Consider the following 14,761-nt stretch of genomic DNA (forward strand, 5'->3'; position numbering starts at 1 on the left):
CAAGGAAGCCAACTGGAAACATGTTAATCAGATTAATGTGGCTTTGGCAACCATGTGGCTTTAGAATAGAGATCTAATTACCAGATAAGGCCAACAGCACCCAACAGGTTTGAAACAGGGAGCCCCGGTACGGCCAGGTGTCAGTGATGGTGACACAGGTTGATTCACCCCGCTGTTGCTAATTTAAGCCTTTTATATCTATATCTTTTATATCTGACTTAGTAAATATCCACCCTGATATACTAAAATATACGTGGCTAATGATTGGCAAATTAGTGTGACATATTTGAAAAACTTATCTAAAACGCCTCTATGTTCTTTGATGGCTCTTGCTGATTTAAATGCTGCTATGTGGTTACATAATGATGTATTCACTAACGTTACATAACCATCTTTATGACAAATTGATCCACAACATTAATCATTTCCCCCTGAGGCAATGATGCTTTGCTCAGATGTTGGGTGACAGCCACTGTGCAAATGAGAGCACAGCCCTGCAGAACCTCTCCATCTCTCACACCCTCCTTACCTGTGACAGCATGCACAATCTCTCTCCAATAATTATTCAACAGGAGAGAAGAAGAAAATAAATCAGGGGATAAAGGCACAGAACAGTCAGGTTTCCACTTTCTCAGTAATTACCCCAGGGCTGTTAACCCTTCTCCTCCTCCTCCTCCTCCTCGGAGAAGGAGAGAGAGAGAGATAAGGAGGGAGAGAGAGAGAGAGAGAGTCCACACTACAGGCATAGCAATACAGACACAGCAATAATGAAGAGTCATTATCTCCAGACATTTTAAGAGTGCTCCTTACTCAGCAGCAAAGCTGCTGTAACAACAAGTCTCAACTCTCCCTGCCAGATGCACACCCACACAGAGGGAGAGAGAGAGAGAGAGAGAGAGAGAGAGAGAGAGAGAGAGAGAGAGAGAGAGAGAGGGGGGAACACAAGGAAAACTTGACAGTCAGCATGTGATCTGAGAGTCTGGGGGAGAGTCTACCTCCATAACAATATGTCTAATGTGTCTAAAGTGACACACGCTACATACCTCCCCCTACTTTTTGACTTCCAGCAGCAAAGAGAAACATATCAGAACCATCACTCTCCCTCCTGTCAACACCCCCTATGCTGAGGGATGTCTTCTAGCCACAATGCTAATGAGGTACTATGTTAGAGAACACCTGGTTTGGATTGACAACAACCTCCCTTTGACGGTTTGTAAAAAGACAAAACTATGGGGTTGGAAGACATCATAACTTCCCTTCATCTCTCACATAAGAATGTGAGGATTGTCATTGTCTGGGAGGTGTGCTTGGGAACAAAATGTTGCTTCAACTTTAACTTTCCGGGAAAAAATGGAAGTGCACCTTACTTTGCTTGCATGTCTAACAAATAACACAATCTGTCAATATACTGTATCGGAAGCTGTTAAGGCATGTTTTGCATTCCGCAGAGAAAGGGGGCTTTTGTATACAGAGGCCATTGTGTTTGGGCATTGGCAGACACTAGACCATGAGTCATGTCCAGCAATGTCTGGGGTCCAACCACCAGCCAATGGGAAGGCTGGGAAAGGTGAAGCCCAAGCTTGAGCACAGTCACAGCAAAAACACCATTACTCCTTTCACCTGGAAACCATTGCCGTGCAGACTTCACCCAGAACATGAGAGAACATGGCACAAGTACAAGAGTTCGATTATGGAGGGTGGTTTTAAACAAGTACACACAGAGCAAACAGCTTTCCTGCCAAGGTTGTGTTAGCGTGGAGCTAACGGCAATGCTTGGGAAACAGCAAATTAAATTTCACGTGTCGTGCTAACCACATCAAAAGGCTGCGCCGCTGTAGTCAAATTCAGTTGCTGGAAATGTCCTTAGGAATTGTTGGGATCAGCCCTTTCAAAGGCTCCATTCTAAAGATCCCAGTTTTGCAGGAAGATTCTGTATTTGGCATAATCCTGTTTAGGAAAAGCAAATCGGGGTAGATGCAACAACACACAACCTTGAATCTAGTTCACGGACTGTAAGTGATTCATTCTATAAGAATGTTCTGTCCAGCTGTTTATAACAATGTAATGTTATTACAATGTTATTACAGTGTTTCATGAGAACATTACTAACAGGAAGCTTTATACTAGTTGGACTCCAATTCCAGTCATAAGATTGGACAACATGTATACTGTACTGTAGCTAGGTAAATAGCTTCTTTATAATACATATTATTATTATTATTATTATTATTATTATTAATATTATCATCACAATGTTGAAACCAATAGGAGAGTGCTTTATGCAGTGGAACATCTGCCTGGTATTAATGGCTACTGCTTTGATATCAAATATAATCATGTAAACCATGTGAATAGAATAAAACATTGCATTTAATAAATTTGGGTCAGTTTAATCCAGTTTATTCTTTTGAACATTAAATTCCACATACCAGAAGCATCCTGTTTATGTTTGTCATTCATTTCAGAAGAGAGCTCCCTTGGGGCACACCAGTCTCTCTCTGTGTCTCTCTCTCTCCCTCAATGTCTCACTCTCTCTCCTCTCTCTCTGTCCCTTTATAGATAATGGTGGGCTGTGGACTGTTTGCACTTGATTGTGTGACCTTTCAGGCTGACATGAGGAAGATAAATCCAGCCCTGTGGACAGACGGAGCGGGTGACACCAACCCATTCATCCTGCTCTGGAAGGGTCCAGGTATCACCACAGGGCAAGAGAGAGGGAGCGGGAGAGAGGAAAAAGTAAGAGAGAGAGGAGTGAGCTGGGGGGGGGGGGGGGGGTGACATGACAGACAGGCCACACAGAGCCATACCGCCATACCTCATGTTTACTCATGAGTCTGAGGCCACACAAAAGAATGGACTGCATCTATCTGGACCCAAACAAACAACAACTGGGCAGACTCAAGGGCTGCCATGCAAATGAGCTGTTTCATCAACCAGCCATGGATTAGAGCCCCTTTCACATCTCTAAAAAAAAAAAAAAAAAAAAAAAAAAATTGTGGAACTAGTCGAACATAAATAAATCATGTGTATCCAAAGGCTAAATACCATCCAGAGGGATCAAATCCAGGCAGCCAGCAGACAGCAGAATAGGGAAGAAGAACAAGAGGAGGGGAGAAGGAGAAGAAAGGAGACTTGTGGGGTTCTGGGCGAGGCGTTCACAATCAATGAGGGCGTCTTGGGGATAAAAATCCAATCAGTCACGCCAAAGTAAAGCGTTCCATTGGCCATGCATCTTTTAGGAGACCGGCCTCCTCCACAGGCTAAGGTTAATTCACACAGGCGAAGGAACATGGTGCTGGTCTGCTCAAATTACCACTTCTCTCAGGGCAAGTGCAGACATCGCCCAGGAGATTAAAAAAAAATGAGCCTTCTCCATCTCTCAGAGATACTCGCTTTTAAAACTTTTGCTCAGGGTTCGAGTCATGGGGTGACAGCAACTTTCAAAACCAATTAAATCAGCTTTAATGATGCAATAGTTTACTTTTAAGAGAAGAGAGGGGAAACAGAATGTTCCAGACAGATACTCTTCAGTATGCAGAAGGGAACGTTTAACAACTCATAAGTACCGAAGAGGATAGAGCAGTGACAGACTTATTTCATTGCGGTGATCTGGTGGCCAGTGGACAGTTTTACAATGCAGCAGGCGGATGATCCAAATTGGAAGGGTGAACAGACCCTAGAGACAAAAATTCAGGGAATTACATGCTCTGTTTGGCTCGAGTGTTGTAATAATTTGTTTTGAATTACTTTGCTGTCCCGAGTACTTTTGTCACTGACAAATAACTATTCCAATTACTGTGAAATTGTGTTGCGAGTGTTCAAATTAATTTCAAACACTTTTTGGAGCCAAAAACTGTTCATAAGTTAGTTTTTTTCTTACCCTTTAACAGTTAGTAGGGTCTGGTATTTTTCCTGACCATGTGACCTGACCAGGACAAACTCTGGTCCTTTGTTATATAGACTCAAACCAATGGGCCATACCATTGCTTTACTTTTTAGAACTTTGCATGCTTTTGATTACATTTGATTTGAGCCCTCTAGAACACCCAAGTAGCCATGCCTGTCCTGTCAGTCAGCAGAGGGAATGCCAATGGCTATGGAACGTCCATTTTTAACACTCTTTCCATTGGCTTAATGAAGGCCAAGTTTGATGCTTTAGTCCACCAGACCTTTCACGCATTTGGGCAGAAGTGTCTGGGAATGAGACAGACAGCCACAATCTCATACTGTCCTCCTCTCTACGCTGGCCTGTGTCATAGACGTCACTCAGCCAGGCCAGCTCACATCCTGTCCACACCTCATTCTTAGAGCACAGGGCTACACTGAGAGGCCAGAGACTGACTGTACCACTTTGTTCTCAGACAATGACTTACTTGTCATTGTGATCATAATAGTTATATGTATCAGGAATGTAACTGATGTTTACTTACAGGTACATACATTGGACTTGTCCTTTTAAAAAGCTGAGACACATGCATTGTAGAGTGATACTTAATTCATCCTTGAGTACGTTAGGACCGTTGGTATGCAGGGTGAGGGTGCGCTGTATGGTGAGTGGATGCGATAGGGGAAAGTGTGCCAGCGGCAGGGCGTCGCCACATCGTGGAGATTCATCAGCTGCTGTACAGGGCTGTTTATTGTTTGTTTGGTTGCCCGTATGTTGCTACACCACCATGTTGACTTTTCATACAGTACCAGCATACGTGGCAATCTATAACTGATACACTGGACATTTAATGATATATAGCCATTGATTCCTGATGAATATAACTTACAAATGCCTCATGAGCTTAGAATGTTTAGAATATGCTTAGAATATAAGATTGTTTGACTCCATTGTTTGTAAACAATGCAACTGTATCCATTTGCTTTGCTGTTGTTTGAATTACAGATTGCACCTTTAAGGCCACTGGGTAACCAGTGGCATATGAATGTAACCTTTGGCTGGGTCGTTGGCCAGCGGCGATTAAATGGCTGCTCTCTAAGACGTGGCACCGAGGGGGTAAGCGGGCACGGGCAGCCTGGGCCACTGGTGGGGAACAATGGGTCCTAATCCGGGCGTTCTGCTCCGTGTCTCTGTTGTCTTTGGGCCTCGTGCGCCTCGTGCCTCCCAGCAGCCTCGGGGAGGGAAGCGGCCCGCCCCCTGGCCCTTAGCACATGGCCGGCACGGGCCACACCATGGAGCCTTAGGGAGCTCTAACACAAAAGATATGAAACAGCAACTCCCATTTGGATGTGGTCCCAGGCCCCCAAAGGGCGTTGGGATGGGGGAAGATGTGAGGGGTCGGGTCTTAGCCCATTTCTGCCACCTGTGAACACATCCACTGGTCACATGGTGCAGTAGGTATGCTCTACCAGCCAATTGGTGGTCTGCGGCGGACGCTGTGGGTTTGTGCGTGCCAGTGATGCGTCACATAGGTAAACACAGCTGATGGGGCCCTCCGTCCTCCCACGACAGCATCCGTGGACACACACATACACACATATACACACATATACACACATATACACACACACACACACACACACACAGGCACACACGCGAGCGCACACACGCACAAAGAATCAGCTTCCAGCTTCAGTGGACACATACACACACACACACACACACACACACACACGCACACGCACACCAGCTTCAAAGGCAGGGTGGGATGGAGGTCGGCATTTCTATCCTCCAGAGCACATTTAATTTGTCTTTGTTTGCTTGAAAAGCTTAAAGATCAAGGATTTCTATCCAGGGGTAGATTTCTATCCAGGGGCAGATTTCTATCCAGGGGCAGATTTCTATCCAGGGGAAGGTTTATATCCAGGCGCAGATTTCTATCCAGGGGCAGTTCAGTTCAAACTGAGATTTCTGTTCAATTTAGAGTGTTTAGAGGCCATATTCTCATGCTGTTTCACTGAATGATGACTTCATTGGTTTCTGGTTTGATATGTACCTGGCTATGCTTTCCGTTTATCAAAAAAACGGGCTGCAAACGACGCACATCTCAATATCCAGGCTTGCGGTGCGTTCCAGAGAGAACATTTGATTTGTTCAAAGCACATTTCACATTCCTCATATTTCTCTCAGCTTCTCTCCAACAAATCAACTCAAAGCTAGGTCTGCACACACAACGTGAATGTGTTTTAATCCCCTAGCATGCATGCACGCACAGACACACACACACACGCAGACACACACGCAGACATGCACGCACACACACGCACGCACGCACGCACGCACACACACACAGCGGAATGCCAAACACTCCTGAGGAATCAAAAAGCCTCCACCTGAATATCCCCGCATTCCTACTGCACCTGGGCGTTGCTATGACACCCAAAGCTCTCCCTGGTCCATGGTGAAGCCGAGCGAAGAGGGCGCTTTATGACTTGTTTGTTTATCGTTCACCACCTAGTTACCATAGTGTCATCCTGTGACAGATACTGATGCTTATCGTGGGACAAAGTCTGACGGGTGAATGGTGACATAACAGAGAGGGTGAGTGTTGTGGTGGAGTGGAGAAGGATCTGTGTCGTTGAGTGTGCTACCAGGTACCACTATCTCATTACAGTACAATACACAACTTAAAAGCTATATTGATAGACTCCCACGTTCACCATTGACTATAAGGGCAAAACTCTAATTGACTATAAGGGCAAAACTCAGCAAAACTGTCAACATGTCAAAGCAAAACTGTTAAAAGTGTTGCCCAGGGTGGTCACTGCATGACACCCTGAAACAGTCCTTGTCGTGCTCACAAAGAGACGGGGGGAGGAAGGGAGAGAGGGAAAGACAGGGAGAGGGAATGAGAGAAGGAGAGACTAGCGGCTCTATATTATCCTCCTGTAATGAATCCAAACAGACAGGCTCCCAAATGCCTAATCACGCAGAGTGGCCTGATTACAGCTGACTCACAAATCCCCCACCACCGCCTAATACATAGGAATGTCCAACAAACAACTTACATTTACACAAATTTACACACACCAACACACTCTTTTACTCTCTCCCTCTCTCTCAAGTACAGCTAAATCAGCAGGGGAAGAGCAAGCTGATCAGCAGACAGGCTCTAATCCACGGCATTGCTGTGAGGGCTCCCCCCACCGTGTGTGTGTGTGTGTGTGTGTGTTCCCCTACTAGTCAGGAGCCTGGCAGCTAGGCACAAGTGGGCCTAAAAGCACCTAAAAGGAGGCATGAAAACGATTACTCCACACACCCGTGTGAAGCCATAAGCTATTATGAAACATCAGAAGATCTACAGTTTATACAGAAGGTCTGTGTAGATACGCAGAGCAGGGAAATTCAACAACCTCACATCAATTACCATAACATGTAACAGTTCATGTTAATGCTCTTAGCGTGATCGCCGGTATTGGGAAGGACAGATATGGGAAAGGAAGCCTAAGCCTGAACGTATGACAGATGAAAGGAACACTCTGCTTGTGGATTATGAAGGTGTAACCTCAATGGAGGGGGACACCGAGTGAGAAACCCCCTTCTTGCTCAAAGGAATGATGTTTGCCTCAAATGCTTGCAAGTTCAGACCATAAATAGCATTAATGAACAAAGACTACGTTTTAAGTGAGAAGTTATGGCTTTTCAAATTCAAAATAAGCACCACCGTCCATAACTTCACCAATGCACTAACAAGGTATTCCAGTGCACAGCTTTGATACCTGCTATAGTGCTAGTATAATGTTGGTCTACTGTACTTCAAACAACCATGTACACACCACTGGGCAGGTTGCTTAGGATTCAAAGCTTTTCTCAAACAGCCTAATTCATACTCTGAGAGTATGTTTTCTCCAAGATAGTAATTTATATTTCGCATGACAAGATACAAGTTCCTGGCCGATACCAAATGATCAGTTATACACTAGCATGAATAGCAAGCTAGACGTCTGGTTTATCAGGCATAGATTGTTATCCCAGCAAAAGCACGCCGTTCAGCAATGTCATGATAATGATCTGCCTAGCTTTCACAAACACACCGTATAGACCTGCAGGCTAAAGATATAGTTTAGCTGTAATGATGTAGCACATGGCGCTAGCTGTGATGACAGCGTTGTTAGCTATGGGTAATGCGAAAATAGTTGTAATCACACCCAAACCACGTAGGGGTTCACTAAACCTTTCTGTTCATTGATGTGATCTAAGCGAATATTGTAGCCAAGCTCTGATCCATCCATCCATCCATCCATCCATCCATCCATCCATCCATCCATCCATCCATCCATCCATCCATCCATCCAATCCTTGAAAGTACGTGGCAGGGCAGCACATTCAACAGCTGTCACAGCACAGCAGCCAGCAGCAGTGTTGTTGGTTGTTGTTGATTCTGTATCTTGCAGCTTAGTTAAAACGATCACGCTTAGACCAAAATGCTAACTTTTTTGCTTAATGTTAGCAAAGTTAGCATTTTGGTCTTCACCGTACGTCGTTTATGGGCACGTGAATGCAATATTTTAGATATTGAATAAAAACTGTATTACCTACGAACTTAACTTGCACTGCTCTGGGACATTACCTAATGGAGCCCGAAAGCCGAATCTTAATCGGTTGTGTAGAAATTGCTGTAGATACCTGGTAAATGAAAACGGCTGAACTAATTGTTACAATATTCAGGGGATGTGTAGACATTGGCACGGTGAGCAGACATACGAAATGGCATAAAAATCGGTGGTCAAACAGCTGAGAAATTAGCGAAGGCGGTTTGGCATTTTCAATGGTAGGCACAACGAAGCCATAATCAGCCAATATACTGCATTTACTATAACTAGTGCCTGCATTTACTATATCCACTATAACTAACTACCTAACTAACTAACTACCCAAATAGTTTCCAACAAGTGGTTGAACACTGGTAAATATGGGTCATATAAACTAAAAGTAGGTTCAATCAATGATTAAAGTAAAATAAAACATTTCTCATAGCTGTACATTCCATTAACGTAAATGATCAATCATTTACGAGTGCCCTGACGGGGGACATAGTCTTAGTCACATTTCATAACACAGTATGAGTATTAACCACAACACCACCATGCAAGTCTGCCAGCCATCCCTGCACTTAACTACCTGGGTTTGATCTGGCCTGGACTCTCATGGTTAATGATTTGCCAATCAAAAAGTCACTGCGTCACTCGGGCAGTGACAGAGGAGCGTGTACTTTGTCACGCAAACACAAAGCGCAAACACAAGCCACCGTAAAATATCTATTTTGGGTGCAGACGTACAGTGGCCTAGTGTCCACTGACTATAGTCTGAGACCATAGACCATGACTTGTATTGCGCTCAGGGGAGGAGGGGGGTAAGAAAGCCAGGCTTGAGGGAACAGGTGAGTTCTAACTCATTTACGAGACATGTGCTGCAGACGTCAATGCCCAGGGCGGGGAGAGATTTCTGCATTCTCTGAAAGCAGTGCAGGGGAGCATTCTTGCCCTGTAATAACCTACTGTACACACACATGGAGCTCCTGCAGTACATAGCCATAACAAAAGGGCACTAACCTAGATTAAAACATTCAAGCACTGTATAAAAAAAAAAAAAAAAAAAAAAAAAAACATGAACTCTCAATGTGATTTATTATTAACAGGCTATTACTTATTAAAAGCTGCTAACATGGATCTGGAATATATGCTTACTGCTGAGTTGTGTTATTACAAACTGCTGGAGAAGGGATTTCATGCCAAAGGTCAAGAGGATGTGGGGAACAAACAGGGGTAAGGTCACTCACAGAGCCGGTCTCATTGGAGGAGCAGGACCACTTCTGGATTCCATTGAAGGCACCATTTTACCCATTGCATTCCCTCTGTCTGATTCAGTGATGTGGTTTACCTCTGACAGCATAATGGACAGCTATTCTCTGTGCCTCATCTAGTCAGAGGCCGCATTAATGAGAACCGACGTGTATGTAACGTTCCTGAAACCTGCACAAAAAACAATGCCACAGCCTATTAGGGGGAGCGGGGTGTTTTACGAGGTGCTGAGAGACCTCTGGGTGCCCCGGTGTTAAGGGGTCTAACTGTTAACTCTGTCAAAGAACCAGGAACAGTGCTGTAGTTCCACATTCTTCCCGCTCCTCTCCCCCTGGAATTCCCCCAACTTTCTCAGAACCGGTCTATTGGGAATTCTTTTTTCTATCACCCCTAATGAGCTGTTTCTGTGACAGTCGTAAACAATCTAGAACTCCTAATAAATCGACCATACACATGTTGTTGGAAACTCTCAGGCACTATTGGCTAAAGAACTAAAAAACGCTTGTTTCAATTAAAGAGTTTAGCATACTTTCACAAACCAGACTCCCCAAAAACAAATAATTTATTGCTTACCTAAACCTATGATACAATCCCTGTGGTATTTGCTGTGATGTGACCTTGTTTGGAAGGGTTTTAAATAAATAATAAGGCACCAGAGGCTGTGCTTTATCATGAATAAAGTCATCGCTGAGTGGCGTTGTGTTAAAAAACAAAACAGAATTGTGACAAGAAAACGAATTTTCGTAATTCAGTCACAGCTGAGGGATGCTTTGTTGCACATGGACATTACTGTAATTTATGCAGATAAAACACACAGCCATTTTATTCACAATAAAGCACAGCCTCTCGTGCCTACGTGCTTAAGTAAAGCACACTCCACCCAACTCCGACATTCATTCTTACATTCCTTTCAACACTTATAAATAGGAACACTTGATGGTAGTGACTTGAACAAACAACTGTTTACCTAACAATTAAGTGACATACTAAAACGCCATGAAAGGAAAAACTATTCCTGTCCACTACTTTCACACCTATTCAAAGGCGTGTATGAATGCTCTACCCATAACTCTAAACCATGGGAGACCTGTTGAACAGAATAATTGATGATGTTTCTACAGCAAGAAGAGAGGTATGGCTAACCCTAACCCTCTGAGGTGGAAACCTAACACCAATGGACGAGAAACAGCACAGTGTGAGGAAGTAGGGGGGTTAAAACATAGGCTGCTACTCCCAGAGGCTTAGTCCAGCTAGAGAGTAGCAACAAGAAGGGCCTCTCCCCTTAGGATGTTCATTTTACCACAATGCCACAGCTGCTGGTTGTGAAAAAAATCGGTCTCTCTTGACCAGGGGTTGTTTTGATAGCCGAGGCGTTGAAAATACACATTTGTGTAAGGCTACTTTATCACATCTACGTCAAATAAGACATTCTCCAGGGTATGCCAAAGGGGACTGAATATAGCTCTAATGCAAACCTGTCCTGTCACTTTACCCTTCAGTGACACTAATGTGTAAACAGCACTGCTACTTTAGACACAACAATATGAAGTGATCCTGAAGAAACACTGGGTTCCAACATGAAAATAGCATTTCACTCGAGAATGCTTACTGATAAATGTTTATATGTTCCAGACATAGCTCAGTGGATAACAAGCGGTCTAGAGAGCCATTGATGTTAGTATCAAAACTAAATCTGATTTGAGGTAATCTTTTATAAACTGTGGGTAACAACCATGCAACCTAGTTTAAAAAAAACTGTTTCAGTTGGCAAGTGGAAACGGTACCAATCAGATTGGACCTGTAGCTTCTACAAAAGGACCATGAACATTTTGAGGCAATGCCAACTGTCAAACAATGGAGCGTCCATTTATTAGCACTTTGTTGATTCAAATTCTCAAAGGAAAAATAAACTGTAAAGATAAAGATATCAGAGAACATTGACACCACCCACTGTTAAATAGCACGCACACATACACGCGCACACACACGCACACACACACACACACACACACACACACACACACACACACACACACACACACACACACAAAGTCCATTTCGCTTATGACAGACACGGATAAACAACACAAAGTGTATTAATGATGCCCGTGCATAATCAGGAACTAGCTCTGTGAAAATCCCCTTGGCTACTCTGCGGTCCGATCGCCAGTGTGCTAATTGGCAAAGCTGTTGGCACAGATGTGTATCATACGGTCCTGGAGCCTTTCATTGGTGCTGCTGACAAACGGTTCTGAAGGGCCTGGGTGTTCCACACAGCAGCAGTAGCCTTTATCAGGGAGATCCTGTCTAGCACATGAAACAAAGTTCACGCTCAGGGCTAAAAGCACCAAAGTCCCTCAGTCTCCACCAGGGCCTCAACTCACTGAGGGCACTGAAACACGTACAGCCCCAAACAATGAGGAGCATAAATCAGGCCTGGGCCACGGTGCAGCCGACGGGAAACGCACCGACCCAACAAACCCCACACATACTAGACCTAGAGAGAAAGAGAAAACCTCACCCAAGACACAGTGAGAGTGTAACCTTCACACTCTCACTCTCTCACACACACACACACACACACACACACACACACACACACACACACACACACACACACACTCGAGCTGTACTCCTTTGTGCCATAAGAATTCTTGTACGGGTCAAAGGTCTCAAACAGCCACAGACACATCCCTTTCACCGCCAAAAGGGTGAGACAGGGAGGGCGAAAGGAGACACCTTCCTGGAATGTCGGAGGTGCTCCTGGTTGACGCTGCACAGACCCGAGTGTTTGCTCCAGTTAACCGTGAAGTCATTATCAGCCCATCATAGCCAGAGTGAAGCTATTGGGTTCCCTATCACTCGGAAAGCCCCTCAACAGCTACACCATGTATTGTGCCCAACCGAACATAACAGGGGAGATTATCCCCACGCACCTATTCAATAAAAAATCATAACACAATGGGACTTGTGTGAAGGGGTTCCAATCATACAGCCCGTCATGGTGTGTTACTGTTTAGATTTGTGACGGGACTGAAAATGACAGTACGCAATGCAATAAAATATGTTACGCAGCAACTTTGCTTTCAGTACAAGAACAAGGAAACCATAGGGCATGATCGCACATATTTGGCACGATCAGTGACGCTGAAACCTAGCATTAGGGCCTGGCTTAATGACCAGTTCTCAAACGACTTTGTTCTGGCACCGCGGATCTCCTAATAACAGGATGCGGCGAGCCAACTGAGACACTGGTCAACCTCCAAGTGGAACTCCCCAGAGGGCATCATGCATGGGTGCCTGTCGAAAAAAAGGAAGGGGCCTACACCATGTCGTTTCACAGCACCAAGCCAATGTCAAGCCATAAAAAACATGCTCGTTTTTATCATTTCATTTTTCCACAGATTGTCGACGTGTTTGCTGATGTTTAATAACAGTAAAGCATACGTGTAAGTGTATACTGAGGGCCACCAAAGTATGTTTTCATCAGCATGGCTGCTTGAATCTTAAGCGGCATGGGTTGTGACATGATTTAAGTGCAATAACAACAGCGCTGCTCTCTCCATGCATCTCCAGCATACTGAGACGGCAGTCTTCACCTCTGTGCCAGACAGTGCCGGACTGTGCCGGAAAGTTTAATGGAATGAGTGTTTAGCATCCCCTTTGACTTCTTTTTCAAGTATTTGATACAATAATTATCCTTAAAAACACCAAACTGAATACAAGACTATATAGTAGTAGTACCATCATAATAATAATGCCTTTAAAAGCAGGTACAGAATACATATAATCTGTATTGGGATGATACAGTAGTCTCGTAACTTTTTTCAGTGTTAACCTCCCCTCGTGTAACAGGGGATGTGTAAACAACCGACAGTATGATTGACAGCTGACAGGACACTCACCTCATTGGATGGTATGCTGACAACACCTGTTGATCTGCGCTTCTCCCTCAACTTTCTCTTCTCTATCTGTCCTTTTCCCTTCCTGGCGCTTGGACCACTGCTCTTCTTCTCTTTGCCTTTACTAGATGAGGGGCTTTCCTTGTCGCTGTCATTGCAAGCAGTTGGGGTAGACTCTTGTGGGGTGCATGGGACTTTCTCCGGCGCCGGTGTCCTCTTCAGGTTAGTTGCCTGGACACTTTCCACTCTGGCGGCTGGTGTCGGTTGTGGGTCATCTTCAGGTCTCTTCAGAGCCGAGGTTGACGATGAGCGAGCCATAGGGTAGGGTGACCCACAATTTACAGCGGTGGAGCCTGGGTTCCCGTTATTGTTTAGTTCAATGCTCGAGGTGGCATTGCGCATCTCACTTTTGTTGCTGGTGGTCCCAAGGGATGCTGTGGCAGCGACGCCACCAGTACACGCGCCCGTGGCCGCGGCGATGTCCCCCAGCATTTTTGCCCTCATTTTCTCCCGTTTAGCCTTCCACTCCTCCAGAAAGTCTGTCGTTGCATTTGGTCTAAATCCACCAGTTGCCATGTTCCCTTTCGTTCTGTTTGTGTTTCACCAATGGCTTGTTCTAAGTTTGTAGACCACGGTCCTTTGGTAAGGAAATAGTAGTTTCCGTTTGAATCTGGCAAACACTCGTCCGTTACTGCTTTTAATAACACCACATTCCTTATAATAGCGCTGGGCTACAGACAGGTAAAGAGAATGACAGTTAGTTTGAAAATAGGCAAAACTTTTTCTAAATGACTATTATATTAAATATGGTTGATATGAAGATACAATTTGGATGCTCAATAGTAATAGCGACTCAAATAAGCCATCAACGAGCCATATTCTGCATAGCGAACTTTTTGCCAAAGTTAAAACAACCCGATAACTTTTAGAAGTGGTCCTTTCTCCAACATGTTTCATTCTGGATAAGTGCCTTAGATATCAAAATATAACATACTGCTAACTATTGTAATTGTGAGAAGTGTTTTCAATGAGACTCACCTGTTATTTTGCAATGCTTTCGATCTCTCAGGTGAACAGTGCGTTGGAATGAATTGTACTTCACTGGCGAATTC

At 44.4% G+C, this 14,761-nt stretch overlaps 1 protein-coding gene across 1 annotated transcript in view; it reads right to left on the reverse strand.

Moving 5' to 3' along the window:
- pawr (PRKC, apoptosis, WT1, regulator) overlaps positions 1-14,761 on the reverse strand; it is a 50,072-nt gene extending 35,311 nt beyond the window's left edge. The window contains exons 1-2 of the mRNA XM_083692425.1: positions 14,688-14,761; positions 13,653-14,380 (exon numbers count right to left, since the gene is read on the reverse strand). Coding sequence (XP_083548551.1) covers positions 13,653-14,225 — 573 coding nt within the window. The 5' untranslated portion in view covers positions 14,226-14,380; positions 14,688-14,761. The remainder of the gene's footprint in view (positions 1-13,652; positions 14,381-14,687) is intronic.

This window comes from Argentina silus (assembly GCF_951799395.1).
Source record: "Argentina silus genome assembly, chromosome: 20".
Lineage (NCBI taxonomy): Eukaryota > Metazoa > Chordata > Actinopteri > Argentiniformes > Argentinidae > Argentina > Argentina silus.